This window comes from Phalacrocorax carbo, chromosome 6 (assembly GCF_963921805.1).
Source record: "Phalacrocorax carbo chromosome 6, bPhaCar2.1, whole genome shotgun sequence".
Lineage (NCBI taxonomy): Eukaryota > Metazoa > Chordata > Aves > Suliformes > Phalacrocoracidae > Phalacrocorax > Phalacrocorax carbo.
Window position 1 is genome coordinate 21,319,946 of NC_087518.1, and position 25,157 is coordinate 21,345,102.

The 25,157-nt window shown below is 38.0% G+C and overlaps 2 protein-coding genes across 7 annotated transcripts in view; one reads left to right on the forward strand and one right to left on the reverse strand.

The window, feature by feature from the left end:
- The window catches only part of IPPK (inositol-pentakisphosphate 2-kinase), a 45,910-nt gene extending 36,722 nt beyond the window's left edge, over positions 1–9,188 (forward strand). Inside the window, exon 14 of the mRNA XM_064454214.1 lies at positions 8,009–9,188. Within this exon, the coding sequence (XP_064310284.1) occupies position 8,009 (1 nt within the window). The 3' untranslated portion in view covers positions 8,010–9,188. The remainder of the gene's footprint in view (positions 1–8,008) is intronic.
- CENPP (centromere protein P) overlaps positions 1–25,157 on the reverse strand; it is a 169,264-nt gene that overhangs the window by 15,104 nt on the left and 129,003 nt on the right. The gene's annotated exons all lie outside the window — the stretch shown is intronic.

A 25,157-nucleotide genomic window follows, 5' to 3' on the forward strand; every position in this document is an offset into this window, starting at 1 on the left:
TCTACAAAGTATCTAGCAATATTTACTGTGGGGCTAAAGATCACGATCTATCCTGGGACCAAAGACACATAGAGGGCAACAAAGTGCGCAGTAGTTAGAGCATGAAAATGTGGTGGATCTAAGGACACTCGCCTAGCAGAACAGTGATTTTTTTTTTTTCAGCTTTACCCCCCCTGGGGATTTAGGCTCCTCTGATGACAACAAAACAAGTTTTTCCATCTCAATAACCCCGTCTTTGATATTGATTACGTGCCTTCGTTTGTCTGCTATGATAGGTCTCGGCGAATCTACCAATCATGTCTTCAGCTCCTGGTTGCAAATACTAGAAATTTAGGATTAGCTTATACCTGGTGACCTCAACTCTGAAGTTCCTCATTTAGAAGAGCTCCCAAGTATACCATAGCTAAACACTGAGTCATGTTTTATCATCATCCACCCATACGGAGGCCTTTGGGACTCACAAGAGACAATCGATCAGAGGCACTAAATCAGAGTTCCCTTTTTTCAAACTGCTGTAAAATGCACCCGTAACTTGTTTGGGCGTTCCTGTGGAGCTGCCATAACCAGTGCCTTTACCCCCAGCTAAAAAGTGGTATTTTGTATTGTACAGAAACCAGATGTCTCTCAAGGAAAGCTCCAAGTGTGTAGTTTTCTACTGTCTAAATGCTTCCTTGTACCGGGGAGAGACTGCGCTGGTGAGTTCACACAGGAAGCAGTTGTTCTGTGCCTTAACTAAATGCCAGAGTTTTGACAATCTGTCTGAATCCTGTGAGAATCCACTCTTGTGTGAAATTCACAGGATTTGGGATAAAATCCAGCTTCTTGGCAGGAAAGATCCTACCTTAGCAATCCACAAAACACACAAAAAGTCAAAATACCAATACCCTCATCTCTCTTCAGCCATATTACACACTAAAACTGAAGTGATAACAGTGGCATGAAGCAGTAACTCACCCAGACTCATGTAAGAAGGTGTCTGCCTGGTTCAGCTGAGGGTGCCTCCTTGAAGTGATGGTGAGGCAGACATGGGAAGCAAAACTACTGCACCCAGGAGTAAGAGAGCAATGTTAAACACTGACACTTTAGGGACTAAAACCCAGGAAATGTGGTCACATGCCCTACCTTTTATATTCCACATCTAAAACGTAATGTCTGTACCCCACAGGTAAAACATGGGGATCTGGCGCATAAATGAAAAACCAGGCATATGCTGTGCACAAGCTGCAATAGTCCTGCGAGAACTACAATTCCAAATACATGTTGTGGGTACCGGATTATCAGCTCATATTCTCTCCTGTGCACCTTCTCTAAGTTTCCCCAGGGAAAAGAGGAGCCGCACAACAGCCAGGGTAACAGAATGACCTGATCCACTGAAAGGTCCCTTGGGAAAGTCAGTAACTCCTATGGGATCGTGTAAAGTGGCCACCAGGCAACTGAAGGCTCTCACATCAAGTAGTGTGATACCAGATGGGAAAGACTGGCTATGACTGCATTAAGCAAAACCTGACTTTAATCAGGAAATAGCTTTCCTCAGATGACTTCTAAATGTTGGTTTATGAGCAAAGCCAAAAGCCCATGCTACTATTACTTCTGGATGGAAATCTTTTTTCCAGCTCCTTCAGGAGTCCAAGCAGGCAATCTTATGGGAATGTGTGTCTAAAACAGGAATAGTCTCAAATCACAGAGGCACGACCATCACGATGGAACACAGCGTCTTCCCTTTCTCCCTTGACAGATATTTTACACACAGAGCCATCCGAGTGAATACACTTGGAGTATCTGTTTTTAAACAAAGTATATTATTCTTCAGCTGTTTAAAACTGCATTGCAATTTTCTGCATACTAAAGCTCCTCTAAGGAAAATGTTTTAAGTTATTCAGCTTAAGAATGCAAAGCAAAATTGGCAAGGCAGAAGCTACACTAAAAGCAGACAAATTTGCTTCTAACCCACGTATGAAGAAAATATGTTACTTTATTAGTAGATGGAACAAAAGTTCACACTTAGTAATTTTGAACTCGCCATTCTGTAAGAATAAATGTATATAAAGAGTGCTAAGCAAGTCATGCTATGATAAGTCTCTCCACAGGTGTAAGCTACTTCTAAATTTACCAAAGATACTCCATTTAGGCTCTCATTTGGGGTGATTTATATGTATGTTTTGCTTAGCTAAGGCCACAGTATCACCTACTGAAGTCATACACATGGTAGTAGCATCAAAGCCTTAAATAACAACATCAATGTAACTTCAGTAATTAAAATATAAATTATTTGCAAAAATGATGAAAATTCTAGATACTGTAGAATACCATCAGCATCATTATTAACTTCCAGAAGGACTGAACAAACCCATTGCAAAAATTTAGGTCAATCCCTTAAGTAGCCATCAAGTGGGAAGCTGCCCCACGCGCTCCTGATGTGAGTCTGAATTCCAAGTAGCTGTGTTCTCCAGCAGCCCCAATCCCTGGTTCTAGCAGCAATCTCATTTTTGAATTACAGGAGTCTAACTCAGATAACAACAAAAGGAATAATTTTACTATTACCATGATCAAGTCCTACGGATACTTAAAACCAGCAATCACCAGGCTACAAAATGAAATAAAGTGCAGCAATCACATTTTTGGAAATTAGTTTGTATTTCTAATTTTACTAAGCCTTCTGCTAGCTACAGTTCCATTTATGAGATCTGGTCTTACAATTGTATCTGTCCTTAGGCACATTGCTGAAATATTTGGTGCTAACTTCACCAAGAACTCCTATCCTCAAGTCACAAACTATGTTAATCTGTCATAAACCAAATGCCGCATATACAATTTCAATCAATTCTTTTTCTAGAAATTTATTTTAAGTTGCTTTGATGAGTTTCATTTTTAGATACTGGACAATACATTTGCTAATGCATTTCAGTTAACTAAAATATTTTATCCTGTAAGACACCTGTCACCAACATGAAACTAAAAAAATGATTTATACTTCCCTGTATTTTTAAGCACGGTGGCAAGCCCTAAGTCAATGAAGAACTTCTCCAAGAAATTTAACTTTTCTGGTATCAACATGCACCTCAGACTTAAAGAGATAAGACAAAACAGGCTGCCAATACAATGTAACTGAGAAATGACTAATACCATATCTAAAAAGAAATGCATCCTGTTTTTTTTCTTCTTCCCTTCCTCTCCACTGCCTGTCTGGGCAAGAGCAGCACCGTATAAATTGATGTACACTCAAAATCTGAATACAAGGATGAAAGAAAATCCTGTAATGCATGCAGATGAAGATGTGTAAGACAGCCATGGTTTTGAGAAGGTTTTCTCTTAAACTTGCGCTTTTTTGAGACTTCTTTTGAGCTGAAAATCAACAGGAAAAGTCTGGAACCTTCAGAATATGCAAGAAGAGAAACTCACTGCCTGCAGATGCTGCAAGGTTGTCACATGCACATGTTCTTTATGTAGAAGTTTTTGTTGCACAATGGCAGTGTTGGAGTATTTTTAATAGAATGCTGTAAACACCACCATTGTCATTAAACATTACACTCAAAGCCTGAAAGACATGAAATTTGACTATGGAACGTGCCGTATCACAGCATTCAGCACGAGACTTCCAGTCTGATGAGCTGGAATTACCCAGTCAGAAAGCCAAATGGTTCACAAAGGGAAAATCCCTACAGAAAGACCTTTTGTTTTTAATGTGCCACGTTAGATTAGATTGCACCTCAAGTTTCATTTCAAGGAGCTTTTAAAAAAGTATGTAAAGACAGAGAGATGGTAATTACAATTTAAATGTATGAGCATGATCAGCAAATGTATACTATGTCCCCTTAGGGGTTTGTCTAGCATCCACCAAACAGAAAGCATCAGACAAATAGGAGGGATACAAATGTTTGGGTTTTTACAAAGAAACCCAGTGTTATGACTGCCACACTTACTTACTGAAATGCTGCCAGGGTTATAAAGACAATGTCACCTATGGGCAAACCGAGCACCCTCCACTGCTTTAAATCTGGCCAAATAAACAACCACCAGTCCATTAAATAACTACCCAACATCAACATAAATTATTACATTATTGTTAAATTGACTAGCTTTGTCTGCCAAGATTTGTTCTTGTATATGTAAAAATGGTGCAAATGTGAAGTGGCTGAATTTCCTCTTATTTTTCAGAAACAGCAGTTGCACAAGTAAAATATAGACTTGTAAAATGTCAAAAAATCAATGAACATAGAATGCTACGTAACTTACTTTGAGAGAACTACTTAGAATTTACTTTCATGTGTTACACCTCAGAATCTGAGTATGCTTATCTTACAGGCTGACATGTTTAAATCTTTGTTTCTTCAGCAGTTTAATACTGGAAACAGAGCTCTTTTGAAGTTACTGCAGGAAGGAACATTTTATCCCATGCCACATATTTTTTAGCTGAAAAAGAAAGTACTCGTTATATGCCATTTCATATTCTCTTTGGTATCTTTCTGTGGAAACAAATTCTGTACTATCTAAAATCTGTATTTGGTGTGTAGAGTATTGATTACATTACACTCAACAATTACACATCGACTTTTGCTTTAAAGTATGTAATGAGCCAATGGGACAAGAATTAGAAGATGCAGTGAATCCTCAAGCCCCTGCTTTTAGCTTGTACTGCCATTTACTGTGTCTATGTACGTGTATGATTCAGTTTTAAACTATTTTTGTAAGGTGTCTTTTTTTTTTTAACTGAATTCCACTACAGCAATGGAGGAACATTTAGAAAGCAATTTATCCAGTGTTACACCATTATTGTCTACTGATATTTAGAGCAATGCTGTGGCTATTCCCTAACTCAGAGCAGTGTAGAACTGGTATCTCACTAAAAATCGGTATTTTATTTTATTTTAGTTTCTAGAGCAAGGATGTTTATCAGCATCCTAGTTATGGCAGTATCTCATAATAGCATACTTTGGGAATCAGCGTCCCACTCCTTGCTTGATCCATCTCTCTGCATCAAACAAGTTTTTGATAGATCTTCGTAGAAACATTTAGGTTGGAAAAAGTCCTTTAAGATCATTGAGTCTAATCGTAAACCTAATGCTGCCATGTCCACCACTAAACCATGTGCCTAAGCACCACAAAATTGTGCAATTAGAGTAAGAAATACAATACATAATTGCTGAGGCAGCATTCTACGTCATCATAATTTGAATACCCAGGTTCAAGAAGAAAACTTCTCATTATAGCTTCCCCCTATACTAAAATATATGGAACATTAGAAACACATACTTATTAGAAAACTAACACAAAATATTTCTGTATTTCTCAAATGGTACCTGGCACTGCACAAACCCCACTCAATGAACTCCACCTTCTGCACTCCAGTATAATTTTACAGTAATTTGACAAGATGCAAATCTCATTTATTACCTCTTCTTGTGCAGAGATCTAATCATACTTACAATGTTACAGATGTTTTAAAAAGTAGTAATGCTCTATAAATTCTATCCACTTTCATACTTGGCTTTAAAGAAAAAGTATGGCCGAGCCCCATATCTGTTGGATTAACAACACTGATATGATATTCTGGGGAAGGCTCTGTGTGCTTAAATAATATTTTCCTATTGGCCATTTGGTCAGAATGAGATTCAGACTTGAGTAACAGACATAGAAACACGAGGAAACCTAGCATCAACACAGCCCTACTTGACCAGATTTATGATTTTCAGGACTAAACCAAAATATCCATGCTAGGAAACAGGCATTGCTGAAGCCTCAGCACCAAACAAAATCTGTGTTCAAACAAACATGTTCTAATGGCAAGACGCTCAAGTGGGGTGTACTGTTAGCTTCTGCATCACCACTTGATACGGCTTTGTGAAGACAGTTTGGTCTGTGCCTGAAAGGTAGCAATGTTGTAACCTAAGGTCAATGATTTCAATTAGCGTAAAATACAGCAATGCTTTCAAGAATCAGACAATGTGTTTAAACAGTTAAAACCTACAAATGTTATTAGAACATAAATTAGAATAGAATTAGAATGTTATTAGAATAGAAAGGATAACCTTCAACAGTTCATTACCATGTGCTTTGGAAGATGGCAGCACACTTTTATTTTTGAATAAGTTTAAATATCAATTTGAAGCAACTGGGATACATAATAAATCACAACTATGGAAATAAGGAGTATCTACGACTGCAGGAGAAAAACTTTGACAAAACCTGTTTTTAAACATTAAAACACGAATTACAGAATTATAGAAGAGAAACATTTTATGAATGTGTTCTTGCATGCTATATATTGTTTTTTAACGTCTACACTGAAAACTGCCTAGAATGCTTTGCAAGGGCTAGAATTAGAATATCTTCAAGTATTCAAAGAATGGCATATTAAAAGTTCAAAGCATAAAGGATCTCAAAAGTCACCATGAAGTTTCTCATTTGGGGCAATTAAAGGAACTGAAATCAAGAAAAGATAATGCGCTTTCCCCCTTCAACTAAATTACACAGTGTAAAAACACTGTATTTGTGAAATGGATTTATGAAACTTCACCACTTGTAATTATGTCTCAGAATAAACACATCTTCCATCTTCTCATCTAAGTAAACATTTTAATCAAGTAAAACAGTCCTGCTGGTGATCTATGTTATGGAAATTACACAAAACTACAAGTATCTTCAGAACCAAAGAATAAGTTTAAAAAAAGAAGCGCACAATGAAAAAGTAGTTTTGTCTATGTGGCAGTCATATTACATCTTACGCACTGCTCAGTTCCCTTCTTTTAAAACTAAAACCAAAGCAATATTACCAACATGCACATGTTTCCTTCTTAGCAGAGGGAGGAGAATTAGGGGGGCAGACTTGAGGAATAACAGTATGAATGTCATTCTGGACAGGGAAAATGTTTGCAGAAAATGTTTCCCAAAATGTCCTTACAAGGTCAGGGTATGCCTGGTTTCCTCAAGTTGTATACGTGCAGCTGGTTACTTGAATGAAAATTGCTCTGCATCCACCTAGTTTTAGACGTGTGTTTTTTAGCAGACCAGATCTGTAACTCAAGAGTTATAGATCACTTTGCTATGATTCCATCTTACAACACAACTACCTCTTAAAGTTAAGGCAATGCTCTACACTAGTCCCTGAAACCAACTGCGAGGAAGTCTTACTCATTGCCAGCCCAAAACCCATCTGGCATTAGCAAATTGCCAGTGAAGTTTCTTTGCTTTGTTCTTTTTTTCTTTTTATCCTTCAGTTGATTACAGCTTCTCTTTTTTTGGCCCCTACTCTGTTTCCATTGCCATTTATTTTCCTTCTTTCATATTTCCATAACATTGTTTTTCATGTTTGATTCAGCTATGATTCTACAGTACAGGATTCAGTTTGTCACTATTTGCTATCTATTAATTTACCATACTGTTTGTATTTTCATAATCTGATCTAGGCTATATGGCTACAGAAGAGCTAAATCAGCATCTGTTACAAAGCATTTCCCTTCAGTATCACTTTGTCATAAGGGAACCATATGTTTATCTGCAACTTAATTACAGCAGACTGGGAATAAATTAAATACATACTAGAGGCTTATTTTTAAAATGTGAGGAAAAATAGAATTAAATGAATCTGAAAACTCAGAACAGGAAGGGGTACATAATAAACACTTAGCAAACACAGAAGGTACAGAAGTTTTTTCTTTACTTTTTTTTCCTTGCTGGGGAAGAGACAAGTCTTCTCTCTCTAAAATTGTTGAGGCAAAGGATTTCCAGTAGTTTCCAAAAAAATTATACTCCCGACCAACAATGTGTGCATATTTACAAACCAACGTTTCTAAGAGCAAAGGCACCAAGGTACTTTATTCTGTGTTTGTTTCTGTAGTAAACAGGCATATTGGAAATTAGAATACACCTCTCCATAACAGCTGAAAAGACTTGCAGGTTCGCTCACTCGCTCTGCCTTCAGACACATTTACATTTCCCCACTGGACACCCTGCACTACCCCTTGGTTCCAAAACGATCTCCACCTACTTAATGCTGCTCTTTTGGACACAGACGCTGGCAAACCTGATGATTACAGTGGGCCACGGGCAAGAGGCTAGAAAGGGGTCCAGAAACCAGGAATGCTTCTGCTGCTAACAGATGAACTTCAGTGCAGCCCTGTCAGACATGTTATCTGGAGCTGACTGCCTGGATGTTCCATGGCTCACAAAAGGCTGTCCTCCTCCTGGAAATGAGTCTACCGGATCTACTGATCAGTGTAAGAATATACACAGAACAAGCTTGCCATCTGCTACTTGGGGAGAACACATTCCGTATTGTTACCTGATGCTCCTGTATCAGATATTACTACCTACCTACTTAAACTGAAGAATCATATCCTTGTAATCAGCTTTGGCTTTCTCTTTGCCTTTTTAAGTTTAAATAACCCCATTTTTCTAGATTAAAATTTTAAAAATTTTATTAACTTTTAAAAATAACTTTCTCAGTACTAAGATGGCTGTAGAGCCGTCCTCTGCATAGTTTCTGCAAAGATCCAAGTCCAGGACATACTAATTGATTTGGTTTTTGTGGGAGAGCATTAACACTGCAACTGGTCATTTCTTTCAGTGGAAACCCACAGTAAACCAGTAGAGCTCAGTAATTCTCTTCTTCCTCCACAAGTTTATTGACATACTAGTTTTCTTTATATTGTATTTTGAAACCCCTACCCTACCTCTGCAGTTAAGTATAATTAAACACTTATGGATGATAAACTTAATATAAGGCACTGTGTAGAAATCAGCAGATATGTCTAATTTAGCAAAAGAGATACTAAGCAGTCAAGGACAGTACAGAGACAAAAAATTATGAAAGGAAAAAAGATGCCACATTACAGAATAGCATGAAGAATCAACAATCTGGGAAGAAATAATTGTGAGCCAATTTTTCAATAATCTGAAGGAAGTAGACTGAAGGAAAGGCATTTCTAGGAGAAAAAATAAGCTAAGTTCATGTTTTCTTCCGTTACAACAGAAACAAGATACTTTATAGACCTTTAAATGTTTTTCTGTCTAGAAGATGCTGCAAGATTCTCTTTAAGGCTTTTTGATGGCTTAGTAAAAGGGTCCAGGATTGCATAAAGCAACTTGAATTCGACATGCCACAGAAAAGTTGATTATCGAGTGTGACCCAACTTGCTTTTGTACAGTTTACATTATCAAGCTTGTCCAGACAGCAGATTTTAAATATATTATAAATAAAAGCATCTGAATTTAGTTAATGACTTGGCTCTGAAGCTGTGTTAGTTTTTTTCCAAGTACTCTGATTAACTAAAAAGAAAAAGATAGAACACAACAAATAACATCTAGTTCATCTAAATAAGCTCAATGTTAGGCATTTTCTGTTTTAAAAGCATGATTAAAAAAAGTTCTTAGACAAGTAATTCAGCTTATGTCGATCATTTACTGTTGGGGTTATTTCATCCTGACTGTGAATCAGGTAGAAGATAAAAGCGCACAGTTAGGACGAGAGTCAGTTAATCAATAAAACTATTAATTTCTACAATTAGGAAAACAGCTGCCTGTTGGTACAGTAACTGGAGTTCTTTAAGATATATTATCCATATAAAAAGATAGTGTACCTGCATCAGATGAGAGAATTTTTCCCTTGACTTCATTACCCAGTGAGTCAGTTCATGTAACCAGCCAGTAATTATATATTCAATATACTCAAAATATGTATTACCAATTGTTCTGTGGCATCTACACTTTCATCCCTCCCCCAAGTTTTTTTGCACTACAGACTGCAAATGGAAACTCAAAGAAAGAAAGATGGCACTCAGAAGAGGACAGAATACAATAATAAACTTCAGTTATTATTACTTATTAACACTGACTGCCAATTAATAGATCAGGTATAGGAAAGGTATTTGGAGTCTTGTTCAAATAAAGCTTAGGGAACTGCCTTTCTGAAAGAGTCTGAAGAGTTATTCGCTTCTATGTGGGCAAACACTTATCTTACCTGGTAAAGATGCATATGTCAATAGGCCTAGTTGGAACATCTAAAATATCAGTTTTCGTTTCTCACCAAGAGATATAAACTATTTAAGAGGTCAATCTCCTATCACTTAGTGCAAACTGTCCAACAGTAGAGAGGGGTTTGGTCAATCAGTAGCTGTCAAATTTGCTTGTACTATCACCTTCATATCTTAGGAGAGCAGTAGCTGTACTGTCATGTTTACTGGATATCAGTGACAAAGGCAAAATCTGTGTTTGCACAAAACCAAAAAACTTCCTGCGTCACTTGCACTTAAGAATAAAGATATGCTCCCTTTTTAGTCCCACATGGATTTGGTATCAGTGGATGAATGACAATGTCCACAGCATAATTCCCACTGCATGTAGTACAATAATATTCATTTATGTAGCCAGCATAAGGACCAGATTTCTCCTTAAACATGCGCGGATATGTATGTAAAATGCATTCTCAAATACCGTTATTATTATTGTTATTGTTATCGTTCCTGAGCATCAAAAAAAGATTTAACATCTGCATTAGGTGAAAAGTAAAGCTTTCTATAAAAACATAAGCTGTTTATACATTAAAATATTTCCCACAAAACCTCCTCTTTTAATGGTTCTACAAAGCATTACATTTAGGACAGTCACAACAAAAATTCACCACCTAGTAGCTTTCATTTGTCTGGTTATTAACAATTATCAGTCCTTTCAAATATTCTGCTTATGTACAAATAAATATTAACATGAAATGCTAACATGCCTGTTGCTATCAACAAGAGCAGGAGCCAGTCCAGTTGAAAAGACCCTGAAAGCTTTAAACACACTCAGTTCCTTTCATGTAACACCCAAATATAGTTCTTTAAATCTGGCTGTCAAAAGCATGACATTTCAGTTTATCAGACACATTCTTAGCATAAACAAGAGTGACAGAGGAAATATTCTTGAGAAGACCCATGCATCTACAAAAAGAGATTTATAGTACACAAAAACATTTACCAATTTATAATTATTTTATGTGTAAGGGTGTCAAGTTGTCAATGCATAAATAGTAAGCTTGTAAAAATGGTCAACTATCCTCAAACTTTGATCTCCTAAATTACTTTAATAACAAAGCAGCAAAAACCCAAATAACAAAACAGAAGAAAAATTAAGGAACACTGAACAACTGTAACACTATTCACTCAGCAATGCCGTAGTGTACCTTAGACTAAATCTCTCAGAACAAGGATGATTTTTACTCAAATATTTGTATACTGCCAAGTACAAAAGAATTTAGGGCAGTCATGAGAATTCCTTAGTGTATCCACTAGGAGAAATCACATGCAGCTGCCAGGCAAAAACATATTCTTATGTTCCACCTTATTTGGTTTTTAAATGCCAAAGTTGCAGTCACCAAGAATGCACTGTGATGTATGTGTATAAATATTTGTTTTATTGCTAGGTACTGCTACAATACAAAGAAGTAAGAGTAATACTGAGACTAGCTGCCAGTGTAATTCATTCACTTTCAATGCAACGCCAAGGCACTTTTAAATTTGAATTTAAATGGCTGGCATTGCAGCAACATTTCAAACAACAACAATAAATTTTGTCTTTGTAGAAGCCCAGCTGAAAGAAAATCAGCTAATACTACAGCTTAACTTTATTGTTTTTTTCTTCTTCAGTTTTTCAGACAATCAGTTTAATTCTCTTGTGTTTTTAAAGCTCTAAGGAAGTAAAATATCACAGACAATGCATATAAACCTAATGCAAGTTTAAAGCTTTCCTTTTTGCAGTTGTTTACTAACACGAAGAGTAGTCCTAACTCAACAACATAAAGCTGTAGAATAACGCGTGTTTGCAGTGTGGATACTGGAGCACCAACCTTTGCCAGAATGTGTTTTTACACTGTTGGATTGAGAAAGCACAAGAAGCCTTCAAGCCCCCTAGTCCCTGTCTGCACTCATCTCAAATTCCTCCACAAACTCTCCCCACTGCTACTGACCATTTTCTGCACAGAATGGTGGCAAAATGCCACCATTTGGCCTGAGCTACTGGCAACTCCAGATGGAATGCTCATGGATCTAGATTGTGGAATGACTTCAGGACTGTTGGAATTCAACATGCTTTCCAAAAGGACTAAGTTAGTAATGCATGGCATATAGCAAGGCATTGCTTTGATTCAAAATGGAATACTCAGCAATTCCACGATCACTTTGCTTACTAGTACAATCAGTTTAGGAAGGTAAAACTGATGTCAGGGGTATATATCCTTTTTCTGTAGTATTAGCAGCTCAGTGAAAGGGGTATGCCCTTCAGGCTTTGCCCTGATGGCCTACACAGATGAACTGCTAATTGCATAACCATATGATTGATTATTAATTCTATTAATAAATGCCATAGACTAACTGGGTACTCAAAATTTCAAGTTTCCACACAAAGTAGGAATGATATTTTACAAGATTTTATTTTATTATACCATACCATTTCAATACAAGCAACAGCGCAGACAATTTCAGCATTCTAATTCAAGCAGAATCTGTAATCATTTGAGCTATGTTAACAGGACAAACAACATAGTCATATGAGAGGCATCAAAAATCCAGTCCATGTACATACAATAAAACTGTATGTACATGGAGAAAAAGGGAGAGAAGCAACAATAATGAAGAGGGGGAAAAAAGGAGAAAGGATTAAAAAAGGAAAAAGAGTGGAAAAGGGGCAAGTACAAGTGAGCAAAGAATGAGATCAAAAAGTTTAATAGTAATGGACAGATGAGTAAACATAGTTCAAGAACAGGGAAATTAAAGCAACAAACAAAAGGAAGATTTTGCATTCCCAGAACTTAAACATATAGTTATCCCCAGCTCATATAAAAAGACAAGGATGTAACACTCAGGCTACATTTCCAAACCCAAGATGAGAGGTTGGTACTGTAAAAGGAACTGTAAATGTATACACAGATGATCCAATAGTCAGGTAGGACAAATTTGTGAAGAAAGGCAAGCACTGTAATGTTATTTAAAAAGTAGTTCTGGGTTACTTCAATATTCTTTTTTTTTTCCACTGTAGAAAGACCTCTGGATGACTCTTCCAAAACACACTGCAAACTAACGTTTAGGGCCTCCAGCATATTCTTCATCTTTGGCTTTTTCTATTTTTTCCCCTCTCTGTTTTGGAATCAGCTCTTGTATTAGCATTTACTTGCAGCTGCCCCTGCCAGTGCAAAAGTAGCACTGTCTAGACTATGTACTTATTTATGCCTCTTAAAAATAAGTCAAATGATAGGTCTATAGCTCTTATAGCTCCAAAATCATGTTTCTCATTTCTAACCTATCCTGTTGCCCTGTGAATTCAGAATTTCTGTCTTTCAATCCTTATTAACTCATAGGATCTTTCCTACTAATTTCTATGGTTAAGATGTTGTGACATTCAATTACCAAAGTATTCACTGTGAATGTACCTTACAAAATCTCCCAGCTCTCTGAAACAAAATCAGCAAATGCTTCTGACAAAATCAGTTTATTCCACCTTGTACAACACACATTGTGTAATACAAGTAAAGGCCATGAAATATAGAAAAAGTAGCAAAGAATCAATGTTTTATCCAAAATACAGTATAAAAATCACACACAAATAGTCCTTCTCCTTTCTCAACTGCTTTAATAATCATGTAGTATGTAGGAGGAAAAAAGAAGCCTTTTCCAATGATCAGTCACACAGCTAAAATATTGCGTCTTTTAATTTATTTTCACCACTACTGTTAGTCATACCAACCTTCTTTAAGCTAGTGGTAAAAATCCAGTACTGAATGCAATTACATCTTCATTTTGTTATGCAGATATACCTTGGTGACAATAGTTGCCATTTCTTCCCATTTGTCTATCTTGATTATTGAAAATTTAAGTTCATGCATGCTTGCAGAACAAAACAAATGCTACCCTTATTCTAATGCTTTGTAGAGCTGTGCTCCTGGGAACAAGCTTACAGTGCATTATCACAGGGAACATGCTGGAGCATTACAGTAGATGGATACATTAAATAAGTGTTAAAAGCAATGGTTCTTTGATGCAGGTGGATGCTTACTCCTTTCACCCCATAAGAACAAAGTATAGATGTTAATGACAATAATTTCATTTTACAGCCCAGAAGACAGACGGAAAAGCCATTTTATTGTTTAATTCGACTTCCTGAGAAAAACAGGTTTTGTCTAGGCTGAGAGTTGCTGCTCTAACCACTACAGAGGCAGCTCTGCTCAGTCTTCCCCTCACTGAAATATGAATAAAAAAAATAAAGAAAACTTTTCAAGGTTTTAGATGGTGTAGAATGATTTTAAAACATTAAATACTAATCTTAGGTTAACAGTACTTTGTAGACACAGTGGCTGAAGAAATTTACACTTTACAGTGTAACTGGAAAAAAAGAAAATCAAAATCAAACAGCCGACAACCCCAAAAACTCCCAAACTCTCTGAAGGTATGGTTAAAAAAACCTTATGATTTTAAATTATGACACTATTCAAAGAGCTGCTAAGCTGATGACTCTTGTGCTAAAATACAGTTTGCTTTAATCAAAGCTTTTTAATACTTGTTAATTAAAAAATTCACATTGCAAGTTGCTGGCTTGTTTAATTGCACAGCTTTGAGTCAGCTTTAGTGAACTCAATCTTTTAAAAATTCACTCATTAAAGGAAAATGGGCAATTAAAGCATTTCAGACACTTAAGCAGTTAAAACAACACAAGTTACCTTGCAACCTGTGTGTTTGTAAATGAATTAAGAAAAAGCAGTACAAAAGTAGCAAAATGTTTTAAAGTAGAAAATGAGCAACTAATAAAGAGGAAATACATAAATTAATCATACTCAGAGCTACTGCAAACATTTTTGAGTACACTCAGAATTTGCCACTGAAATAATGAACAAATGTGACTATAAACAAACATTATGCACACACACTTTATGTCCCCAAACATAGTCCATATAATCTCAAATTCTTATTACTCCATTTTCTACATCCTAGTATTTTCCTACTTGAGAAGAAAGAAACTATAGCGTTATTTTACACAACCTTCATAATAACTTCTGCAGGAGTATGATATTTACCAATGTGTCACTTAACAGACTAATTTCTGATCATCCATTCTTTCCATCTATTTTAGTTGTATTCATTTCAGTTGGGCTTATGGATGCTCCACCACAAGATTAGGTAATTACTCACTGGAATTGACTCTGTCTTAAAATTGTTAGATTATAATTAGCTGACAAAACATTGCCTCAGTAATTGGCTTTCTTTTTGTCTCAAAATATTTGCCTATACAGCAATAGGTCTGATTAACGGATACGTATGAATTAGACATAGTACAGCTAATTCAAGTACCAGTAATAGTGATGCCAGAACAGCACATCCTTCTTTGGTGAACTGTCTACTTGAGTAGCTCAGATATGTGGAAACTGCCAGTGCTGTCACTACTGATATTTCAGCTAGCTAGTTAAAGCTAATACATACATGTCAACACACCCTCCAATGACATCTCTGCAAGTTATGCATAGCCATGATGATGTAACCTTGATCTGATATAATTTAAATGAAGCTCATACAACAGAAATATTTTAATAAAAACTATCAAATTATTTTTTCTTTCATTCAAATATCGCACAGTACTGCTGAAAGGTAAGAATACCACATACTCTCTACACCTATATCTACATATTATTTAAAAAAAAACAAACACAAACCAAACTGCCAAAACCCAAACCCAGTCTGAAAACAAACATGCCATGTTAAAACACATATAAACAAAGGGGTACCAGAAAGATAAATAATTTCACTGAAAAAAAAATAATCACAATTTCTGAGCATTAGTCTGAAATGTTCTCTTAAAATTACTGTACATGTGTTAACTCTTTCAGAGTTAACTCTTTCAGCTGAAATAAAGGGCCCTTCACATGTAGAATATCCATTAACTGGTTTCTTCCATCAGTTCTCATTAGTTCTGCACTGGGTAAAAAACTGGCTGGACAGCCAGGCCCAGGGACTTGTGGTGAATGGAGCTAAATCCAGTTGGTGGCCGGTCATGAGTGGTGTTCCCCAGGGCTCAGTGTTGGGGCCAGTTCTGTTTATCTTTATCAATGATCCGGATGAGGGGAACTAGCATCCCCTCAGTAAGTTTGCAGATTACACTAAGATGTGTAGAAGTGTCGATCTGCTCAAGCATAGGACGGCTCTGCAGAGGGACCTGGACAGGTTGGATTGATGGGCTGAGGTCAACTGTTTGAAGTTTAACACGGCCAAGTGCTGGGTCCTGCACTTGGGTCACAACAATCCCATGCAACTCTACAGGCTTGGGGAAGAGTGGCTGGAGAGCTGTCTGGCAGAGAAGGGCCTGGGGGTGCTGGTTGACAGCCAGCTGAACATGAGCCAGCAGTGTGCTCAGTTGGCCAAGAAGGCCAAGCAACATCCTGGCTTGTATCAGGAATAGTGTGCCTAGCGGGAACAGTGAGGTGATAGTCCCCCTGTACTCGGCACTGGTGAGGCTGCACCTCGAGTGCTGTGTGCAGTTTTGGGCCCCTCACTACAAGAAGGACATTGAGGTGCTGGAGCGTGTCCAGAGAAGGGCAACAAAACTGGTGAAGGGTCTGGAGAACAAGTCTTATGAGGAGTGGCTGAGGGAGCTGGGGTTGTTTAGTCTGGAGAAGAGGAAGCTGAGAGGAGACCTTATCGTTCTCTGTAACTAACCGAAAGGAGGTTGTAGCGAGGTGGGTGTTGGTCTCTTCTCCCAAGTTACTAGTATACTGTTTACTGGTATGTCATAATCAGGCAATCATTATTATTTGAGAGAAATTATCTGCAAGGCTCTTTTGCTCTCATATTCATGACATATGGTCAACTGTGCTGTATTAAAATTACAAGTAGTAAAATAACAAGACAGGATAACTTCACTTTGAATTGGTCTGCTATGTGTGGAATATATTTCCATGGTTTTCAAAAGACTACAGAAGCTGAGGAAAACAGTTACATTCTACACACACAAAAGAAAAATTATATCAATAAAAAGCACTCTACTTGAAGTAAACTTCAACTAAACGAACCTCAAAGACTTTTATAAAAGTTAACCATTTCTGAAAAAGCAAAAATACTTATTCATCACAGTAACATAGATTGGAACTCACTGGTTAGACAGGTTGTGGCAGAAGTGTACAATAAAACTCTGAAAAGCTCTTGAGCAAGTCACATCTCAATATATAAAATCAGTACATAGTGGCCCTCTGTCAATGGGGACCTTTACATGTTACCCAAATGCAAACCATTACAGGTCGTCCAATCCTCCCAGGTCTGGGATGTAGCTGGACTAGAGGTACAGTTCTGTATACAGTACAGATCATTCCAAGAAAGAAGTGAAGATAAATATAATAAAACAAAACTGCTGAGTCATTAAAAGCTATGAAATAGCATATAACATGATTCAAATTCCCTTCAACTTCATCAGGAGATGGTATCTTATTTCTTGTTCAGGGTAAAAAGTAGCAGCTTATTTCAGTCGGTTTCTGGCAGAACAGTTATCTCTCAGGTTATTTCTGTATGGAGATGCATTGTCATGAAAAAAGTATCAAGGGACAGCTTAAGCTATTCCCATCCTCCCTACTTTCCTCCATGTTCCCCCCACCAGCTGGCTACTGCCCCCTCATCTCTGCCAGCAGAGCTGCTTGGGTAGCTATGCTGCGTGTCAGACCAGAAAGCAAAATGTATTTAAAAATGGCATTAGCCCTCTCAATATGACTAATAGCACAACCACAACACCAGTAGCAGGATAACAATCTGGAGGCAGCACAACCCAGCACTCAGACAGGAATGCATAATACTGCCACTGAAGATTTCATCTTCTCACATGGCTATTTCACCCAAACAGCTGTACAATGAGCAAGCAGGATGAAAGAATAGCTTAAGTGCTCCTCAAAACACTTGAGCATTGGAACTGGCTAAAGGCAAATACTCCTAGGTCAAAAACTCTGCTCAACATCCATATGGAACTGCTCTCTAAGCAGTACTGCCAAAAGACAAAATACCTTTATGAAGAAAGGAGCTCTGGGTAAGAACAGTGACTGATACCTCTATGAAAGGTAGGCTTGTCTTAGCTGCCATCCAGACGTGGTGAGTTTTTGGATACAACATTAACAGAAAACTTTTGATGTTCCCACTACTGCAATTAAATAATATTTCTGTTCCAAAGTGGTTGATCTTTAGCCAGATTGCCATTTTCCAAAAGAAATAACTGCTCGTTTTGAAACAAAAAGCCCCATGCTGTGCAAGCATTTAGACACAGGATAGTGCAAGACCTAAACTAGGTTTGGAAACTCAGTAGACAGGACATGTTGACATGCCACTAATTATCAATTAAGAGGGAACCCCCTCATGCTGTCTCACCAGTCCCCTCCACAGCTGCAAGCTTCTCCTCATTATCTTGTATGATGAAAACCTGGTGTTTCAGAAACAACTCTACTTGTTCTTCAGTCATTTGATGAGTCCCCCAGTTAACAAAGGAAAGGGAATGCAAAGGATCTACTGTGAAGAACACATAGAAATGACAATAAAAAGGTAAACTGGCAAAGTCTTTCTGAGCTCTGGAAAAAAACCAAACAATGCTAATGTTCTTCTTCAACAAGACCTGTTTACACATGACACAAACACAGCCATCCAGAATAACATATCCTGTTGAAGGTGATGATTTTTTTTTTTGTTTAAAAAATCAGCATTTCTCTCATCAAGATGAGACAGGGGAAATTGGTCTGGAGTTTCAGAAAATATGCAACTCCCATTTTGCACAAGTTTGGCCACAAATGCTAGTCATATCATAAAGCAAATATAAATAATCAGTTCAGGAGGTATTTTCAACTTGTACTTAATCCTGCATTTTGTGTGCTGTGAAATTATAAATCTCTAGAAATGTGATAATGATAACAATACCAATATGGTATTAAAAATTAAATTTTAAAAGTAGACATGTGTGCATACACACACATACATATATACCCCTCCCATTTTTCCCCTTCAAATTCTCACTGGTAGCACACTGCAGAATTGCCGTACAAGGAATTTTTGCCATTGTCCACTTACCCAAACAAACCATTTGGTGCCACTATCTGTAATGTGGAAAACATGAATCAACAGGCAAAGACGACTGATTTTTTTTTTTTTTCATTTAAAAGGAAACCGCAATCAAGCTTTGTTATTTTCCTCAAAGTGTCTTCTTGTACCAGCTGCCAACAAACCCTTCTTTTTGACTAAAAAGCTTCAAAATATTCGAGTCTTCAGTTTACATCTCCTTCCTGAGACAGTCTCTCAGTGGAGAGGCATCCTGTTACTAATTTCTTATTAAAACCAACAAAAATGTGAAAATGTTTCAGGCAACAAACAAAACTAAGAAGCAAGCCACAGCAACCCAACATCTACCAGATGAAATCTCAAACCAACATTTTTACCTGTAAGATCAAGCATTAATTTTCTTATTTCACTTCTGATGCAATATAAGATGGCAATAGTATACAAAGTTTATAAAAAATTGCATTAACTTTTTATAAAAGTATACAGTGTTCTGTAAGGACACTTTTTTTGCCATTTTGCCTACAAATGCACAGTACAACCAAGCACAACAAAGTAAATGGAAAGCAAGTCATTGCTTTGAACAGGGCAAACACATAGGGAAAGACCATTAGAATAATTAAATATTCTTATTTTTAATGAATTCTAAACAATCTATTTTCAGTATTTACACACAGATAAAGTCATACTAATTTTCTATACTTAAAATACCCACTTTTTCTGTATGTTCATTTTAGTCCAATATTTACTTAAATGGTTTAAGAGAAACACTGTCTCTGTGGTGTGGGTATGCTGTGCATGCGTATTGAAGAAAATGGATCTGTATATAAGAAGCAATGGTAAGACATGAATGAAAGCCTATAGGATGCTTACGTCTGTCTGCTGGAAATTTAGCAACTGTTTAGGTTGCTATGACATTCAAAACCCTCTTTTGAACCATTCTGAATTTTTCATAGCTTACAGGAGAAAACTATCTTTATGAAAGAAATCAACAGAGAAAATCTCTTAGGGGGTATTTTTGACCAACAAGAACTGAAAAGAGAACTTCAGATTTATCAGAATGATACTAGCAATGTGATAGTGTCTCCTCAGAACAGAAGAGCATACAATGTCTCAAAATACTACAGTAATGTCTTTGATACATATTTATATTACCATAATTAAATGGGCACTTGCCGAAATTAAGATCCAAGACTACAGACTTACAGGAATAGCAAAAATATTTATATAGTCTTCATTTTACACAAAGTTTGAGTACAGCAGAAATTAGAGGCAATATTATGTGAACTATGGCAACGACAAAAAAAAAATTAAATTACTCCATTTTTGTATTTATGCTGCAAAATATGATCATCTTAGAAAAAAGTTAGAAACCTCAAAATTATATTGATAAGTAACAATACTCAATACTGGAACATGAGAAAAACCAAACCCCAAACCAAGCTCATTGTGCCACTTTAGACACACATAAGACATGCTCAGTTGCTAAGAGAAATATTTCAGGAAAATACAAGTCAGCAAATAGCTGAAATGTAATTACTCAATACGCAGGGAAGTGTCAACATTTGAACCTGAAAAAAGAAGTTATACTATCTGAAAGGAAAGACAGAAAGATGATGACAATCTTACACATTTACTTAAAATGGCCATGGTTTTTAAAGTAATAGAATCACAGAATGGTAGGGCTTGGAAGGGACCTGTGGAGACCATCTTGTCCAAACCCCTGCTTGCACAGGTACACCTAGAGCAGGGGGCACAGGAACGCATCCAGGTGGGTTCTGAATAATCCAGAGAAAGAGACTCCACAACCTCTCTGGGCAGCCTGTTCCACTGCTCTGTCACCCTCACAGTAAAGAAGTTTTTCCTCATATTCAGGTGGAACTTCCTATGTTCCATTACCCCTCCTCCTGTCATTGGGCACCACTGAAAAGAGTCTGGCCTCATCCTCTTGGCACCCACCATTTAAGATCTACCCTCAGTCTGCTCTTCTCCAGGCTAAACAAACCCAGGTCTCTCAGCCTTTCCTCGTAACGGAGATGTTCCAGTCCCCTGATCATCCTCATTGCTCTCCGCTGGACTCTCTCCAGTTGTTCCCAGTCTTTCTAGAACTGGGGAGCCCAGAGCTGAACACAGTACTCCAGATGTGGCCTCACGAGGGTGGAGTAGAGGGGGAGGATCACCTCCCTCGACCTGCTGGCCACACTCCTTTTTATGCATCCCAGGATACCGTTGGCCTTCTTGGCCACAAGGGCACAGTGCTGGCTCAGGGTGACTTTGCTGTCCACCAGCACTCCCAAGTCCTTCTCATCAGAGCTGCTTTCCAGCAGGTCAGCCCCCAACATGTAATGGTACATGGGGTTGTTCCTCTCCAGGTGCAGGACCCTACCGTTGCTCTTGTTGAATTTCATCAGGTTCCCCTCGGCCCAGCTCTCCAGCCTGTCCAGGTCTCACTGGATGGCAGCACAGCCTGCTGGTGTATCAGCCACTTGTCCCAGCTTGGTATCATCAGCAAACTTGCTAAGAGTACACCCTGTCCCTTTATCCACATCACCGATGAAGTCATAATGAAAATTCTACTAAATTTCTTCACCGATGCACATAGTTAGACACAGTACATGAAACACACCATCCTCAAATTTCAGGTAGGTGCTGAAGAGTTTACAAATTACTTCCATCTGTCTGTTCATTGGAATTTTAGATATAAAGAGAGAAAAACATCTCAAACTAAAAATGGTGCTGTGGGATTGAATGGAAACAGAACTAAGAGGCATTGAGTTGTGGCAATAATTAGTGTCTTAAGAAAGTTAATGCTAATGAATATTAATATTTTATATATTCCATTTACTTCAGTGAAGAACTGGAATTGGGATGCAGTTACAGTTGAAAAGCAAGATTTTTCATGTAAATAGAGCCTAGCTACATACATCTCATATTGCAAATTTATGTTTGCTCCCACCCTAAAGAAGTACTCAATGCTTTTTGCAATGTGTTGTTAATATTTTTAAAAACATGAGAAAATCTGGTTTTAATTTCTCTTAAGGTTGCCCAGCAACATTTTTTCCTTCTCCTATGTTTCTTTCCTTCAAGGATATTGGTGACCGCTGGTTACAAAAAGGAATGCAGTAACTGCTATAGATTTTAGAAATACAATGTACTGCCAATCCCAAATTCCCCATCTCATGTTTTGTGCTGACTTTAACAATTATAAATTTTTTTCCCCATTGCTATTTTTTTTCCAACTATAAACTTGTGTGTTATATTTAAAAAGAACCCAAGCACACCAGTAACTTCAAAGTTTAGGATTCCATCTTTGCCTCTGAACAAAACCAGCCAGCAACTGCAAAAACTCATCATGACAACTAAGAGTAAAGCAATTTAAAAAATTAAAAAAGGAAGATTTCATGAAGGATTTCAGGACACTAGAGATAACAAAAGAAGAGTACTGTATATGCAGGTGGCTCCCCCTGACCTGTTGTGCCACTAATCAGACTGCAACATGAAAATGCAGAATACTGCAGAATTATAAAGGAGGGAGGCATAGTATCAAGTTTTTGATGCTCAAGGGAAAAATGTCAGGACAACCATATTATGATGACTAAATAAAGGTATAAAGTCTGCAAAACTGGGTCAGTAGGGAAGCTATAAACCTTGGCAGCCATTCTGAAGTGGCTGAGGAAAGAACTTGTGAGGGGAAAAGGAGAGGAAAAGGAATAAAGGAATATAAGATAAAGCAGATAATGTGACTAGGCTGTTCAGGGGCACCCTAGAATGCAGTCCTGCACCTGATCATAAAGCCTAGAGAAGAAGGGCAGATCTGTTTATGTTCCGACTGTACTTGTGTCTGACTGCCTTCTGTGGTCAGAAGGACTTGGGGTGCTCTCTCAGGCACTGAGGAAGAACTACCAGAATGGGCAGACTGGGTATCCTGAAATCCTAACACTGTATAAAGGTGGAGGACCCAGAAATGAAAAATGGCATAAGTACCATTCTAGATTCAAGTGCCTAACAGTGCCATAATGATGTATTCAGTTTTGTTTTCTGTATTTTCCTAATAATTACTAATATTGTATATGCTTCTTTGGCTGGTACTGAGCATTGAGCTGATATTTTCATTTGCAAGCCCAGTTTAAAGACAAGGGTGGACGACAATAATACCTTCACTGATAAACTTTCATGAAGGTAACCCTCCAAGAAGCACCTAGGTGTTTCACCTAAGGTTTAATCAGTGACAGTACGGAGAGGATTTCCTAAGGTTCACATGGACAGTGCTAGCTGCCTTGTCAGGATATCTTGGAGAGCATGCCCTACAACATAAAACCTCACTTGGCCTACTGTAGGTATCTATGATGACTGGCACCCTCACTATGATTTGAAGAAAAATGGTCAGGACCTTAAGATATGACTAATAGGTGATTAGAGGATGCCTTCAGTAAAGGTGCTGCAATCTGGAAGACAAGAAAAAAACCTATGTCTGTAAAAGGAAACGTAAAGCAGCAAAGTGTCCTAACAAAATAAGGAGCTTGAGAGGAGCTGAAATGGTGACAGACATGCTACCTATATCAAGGAAGGAAGGATACATCACGATCTGTGTAGATACTGTAAGAAAATCACAGAATCATGGGTTGGAAGGGACCTCAGGGATCATCTAGTCCAACCTTTCTAGGAAGAGCCCAGTCTAGACAAGATGGCCCAGCACCCTGTCCGGACGACTCTTGAAAGTGTCCAATGTGGCTGAGTCAACTACTTCCCTGGGAAGATTATTTCAAAGGTTCACTGTCCTCACTGTGAAAAATTTCCCTCTCATGTCCAGTTGGAATCTCCCCAAAAGCAACTTGTATCCATTCCCCCTTGTCCTCTCTGTGTGACTCCATGTAAAAAGGAGCTACCCCTTAAGTACTGGTACATGGTGATGAGATCCCCTCTGAGCCTCCTTTTCTCAAGGCTGAACAAACCCAGTTCTCCCAGCCTATCCTTGTATGGCAGGCTTCCCAGTCCTTTGATCATCTTGGTGGCTCTTCTCTGGACCCCTTCCAGCCTGTCCACATCCTTTTTGTATAGCGGGGACCAGAACTGTACACAGTACTCCAGGTGTGGCCTGACAAGCGCTGAGTAGAGTGGGATGACTTCTTTATAAAATACTTCACTTTCATCCAGTAATGGATACGCATAGTCATGCTGATGATGTGGACTTTCCAACACTTGTATATGATATTTCTCACAATCAATTTATAATTGCAGAAAGCAGAACATTTCACAGCTTGATGTCTTGCAAGGAAGACCATGCTTTTCCTTTAATACTGTTCAACAAGACATCAACATGCAGCATACGATACACATAAATCATTACCTAAATACAGACATATGTAAAATACACTCAGATAATTCTGAAATAACTTAAAAAAAAAAAAAGGAGAGTCATGTTACAAACATTAGACTTTTTAAAAAATATTTTGGGGTAAGATATCCAGATAACTTTTTTCTTTTTTGGGGGGTGGGGAGGGGAATTAGTGTTAAGAAAATTAAAAATCTATAAACGTACTCCATATGTACAAGTTCCACAAAAGCTCAAGTGCTCAGAATCCATCCACAGGCCTATCATTTTGGGCTTTTGTACAAATTACAGAAATAGCCTGTCACAACTTGCTTCAAAAATAAGAAAACTCTGATGATGTTCATTGTCGTGGTTTAGCCGGCAACTCAGCCCCACATAGTCGCTCACTCACTCCCCCACAAGTGGGATGGGGGAGAGAATCAGAAGGGTAACACTCGTGGGTTGAGATAAGAACAGTTTAATAATTAAAATAAAAAAAACCCCAACAACAAAAATGCAACAGAAAGGAAAACAATGTGAGGCACAAAACCTGGGCAGGGGGAAGGGATGAACCACCGAAACAAACAGCATGTGACGCAGCTGCGTACCGCTGGCCGACCTGATGCCACACCTCCCCGAGCTGCAACTGCCCCCCTTAATATATTGGCCATGGTGTCACATGGTATGGAATGAACATCCCATTGGCCAGTCGGGGTCAGCTGCCCCCACCATGGCCATGCCCCTCCCAGCCTCCCACCCACGCGGCAGAGCGTGGGAAGCTGGAAAGGTCCCCAACCACCACATGCACCACAGTGAAG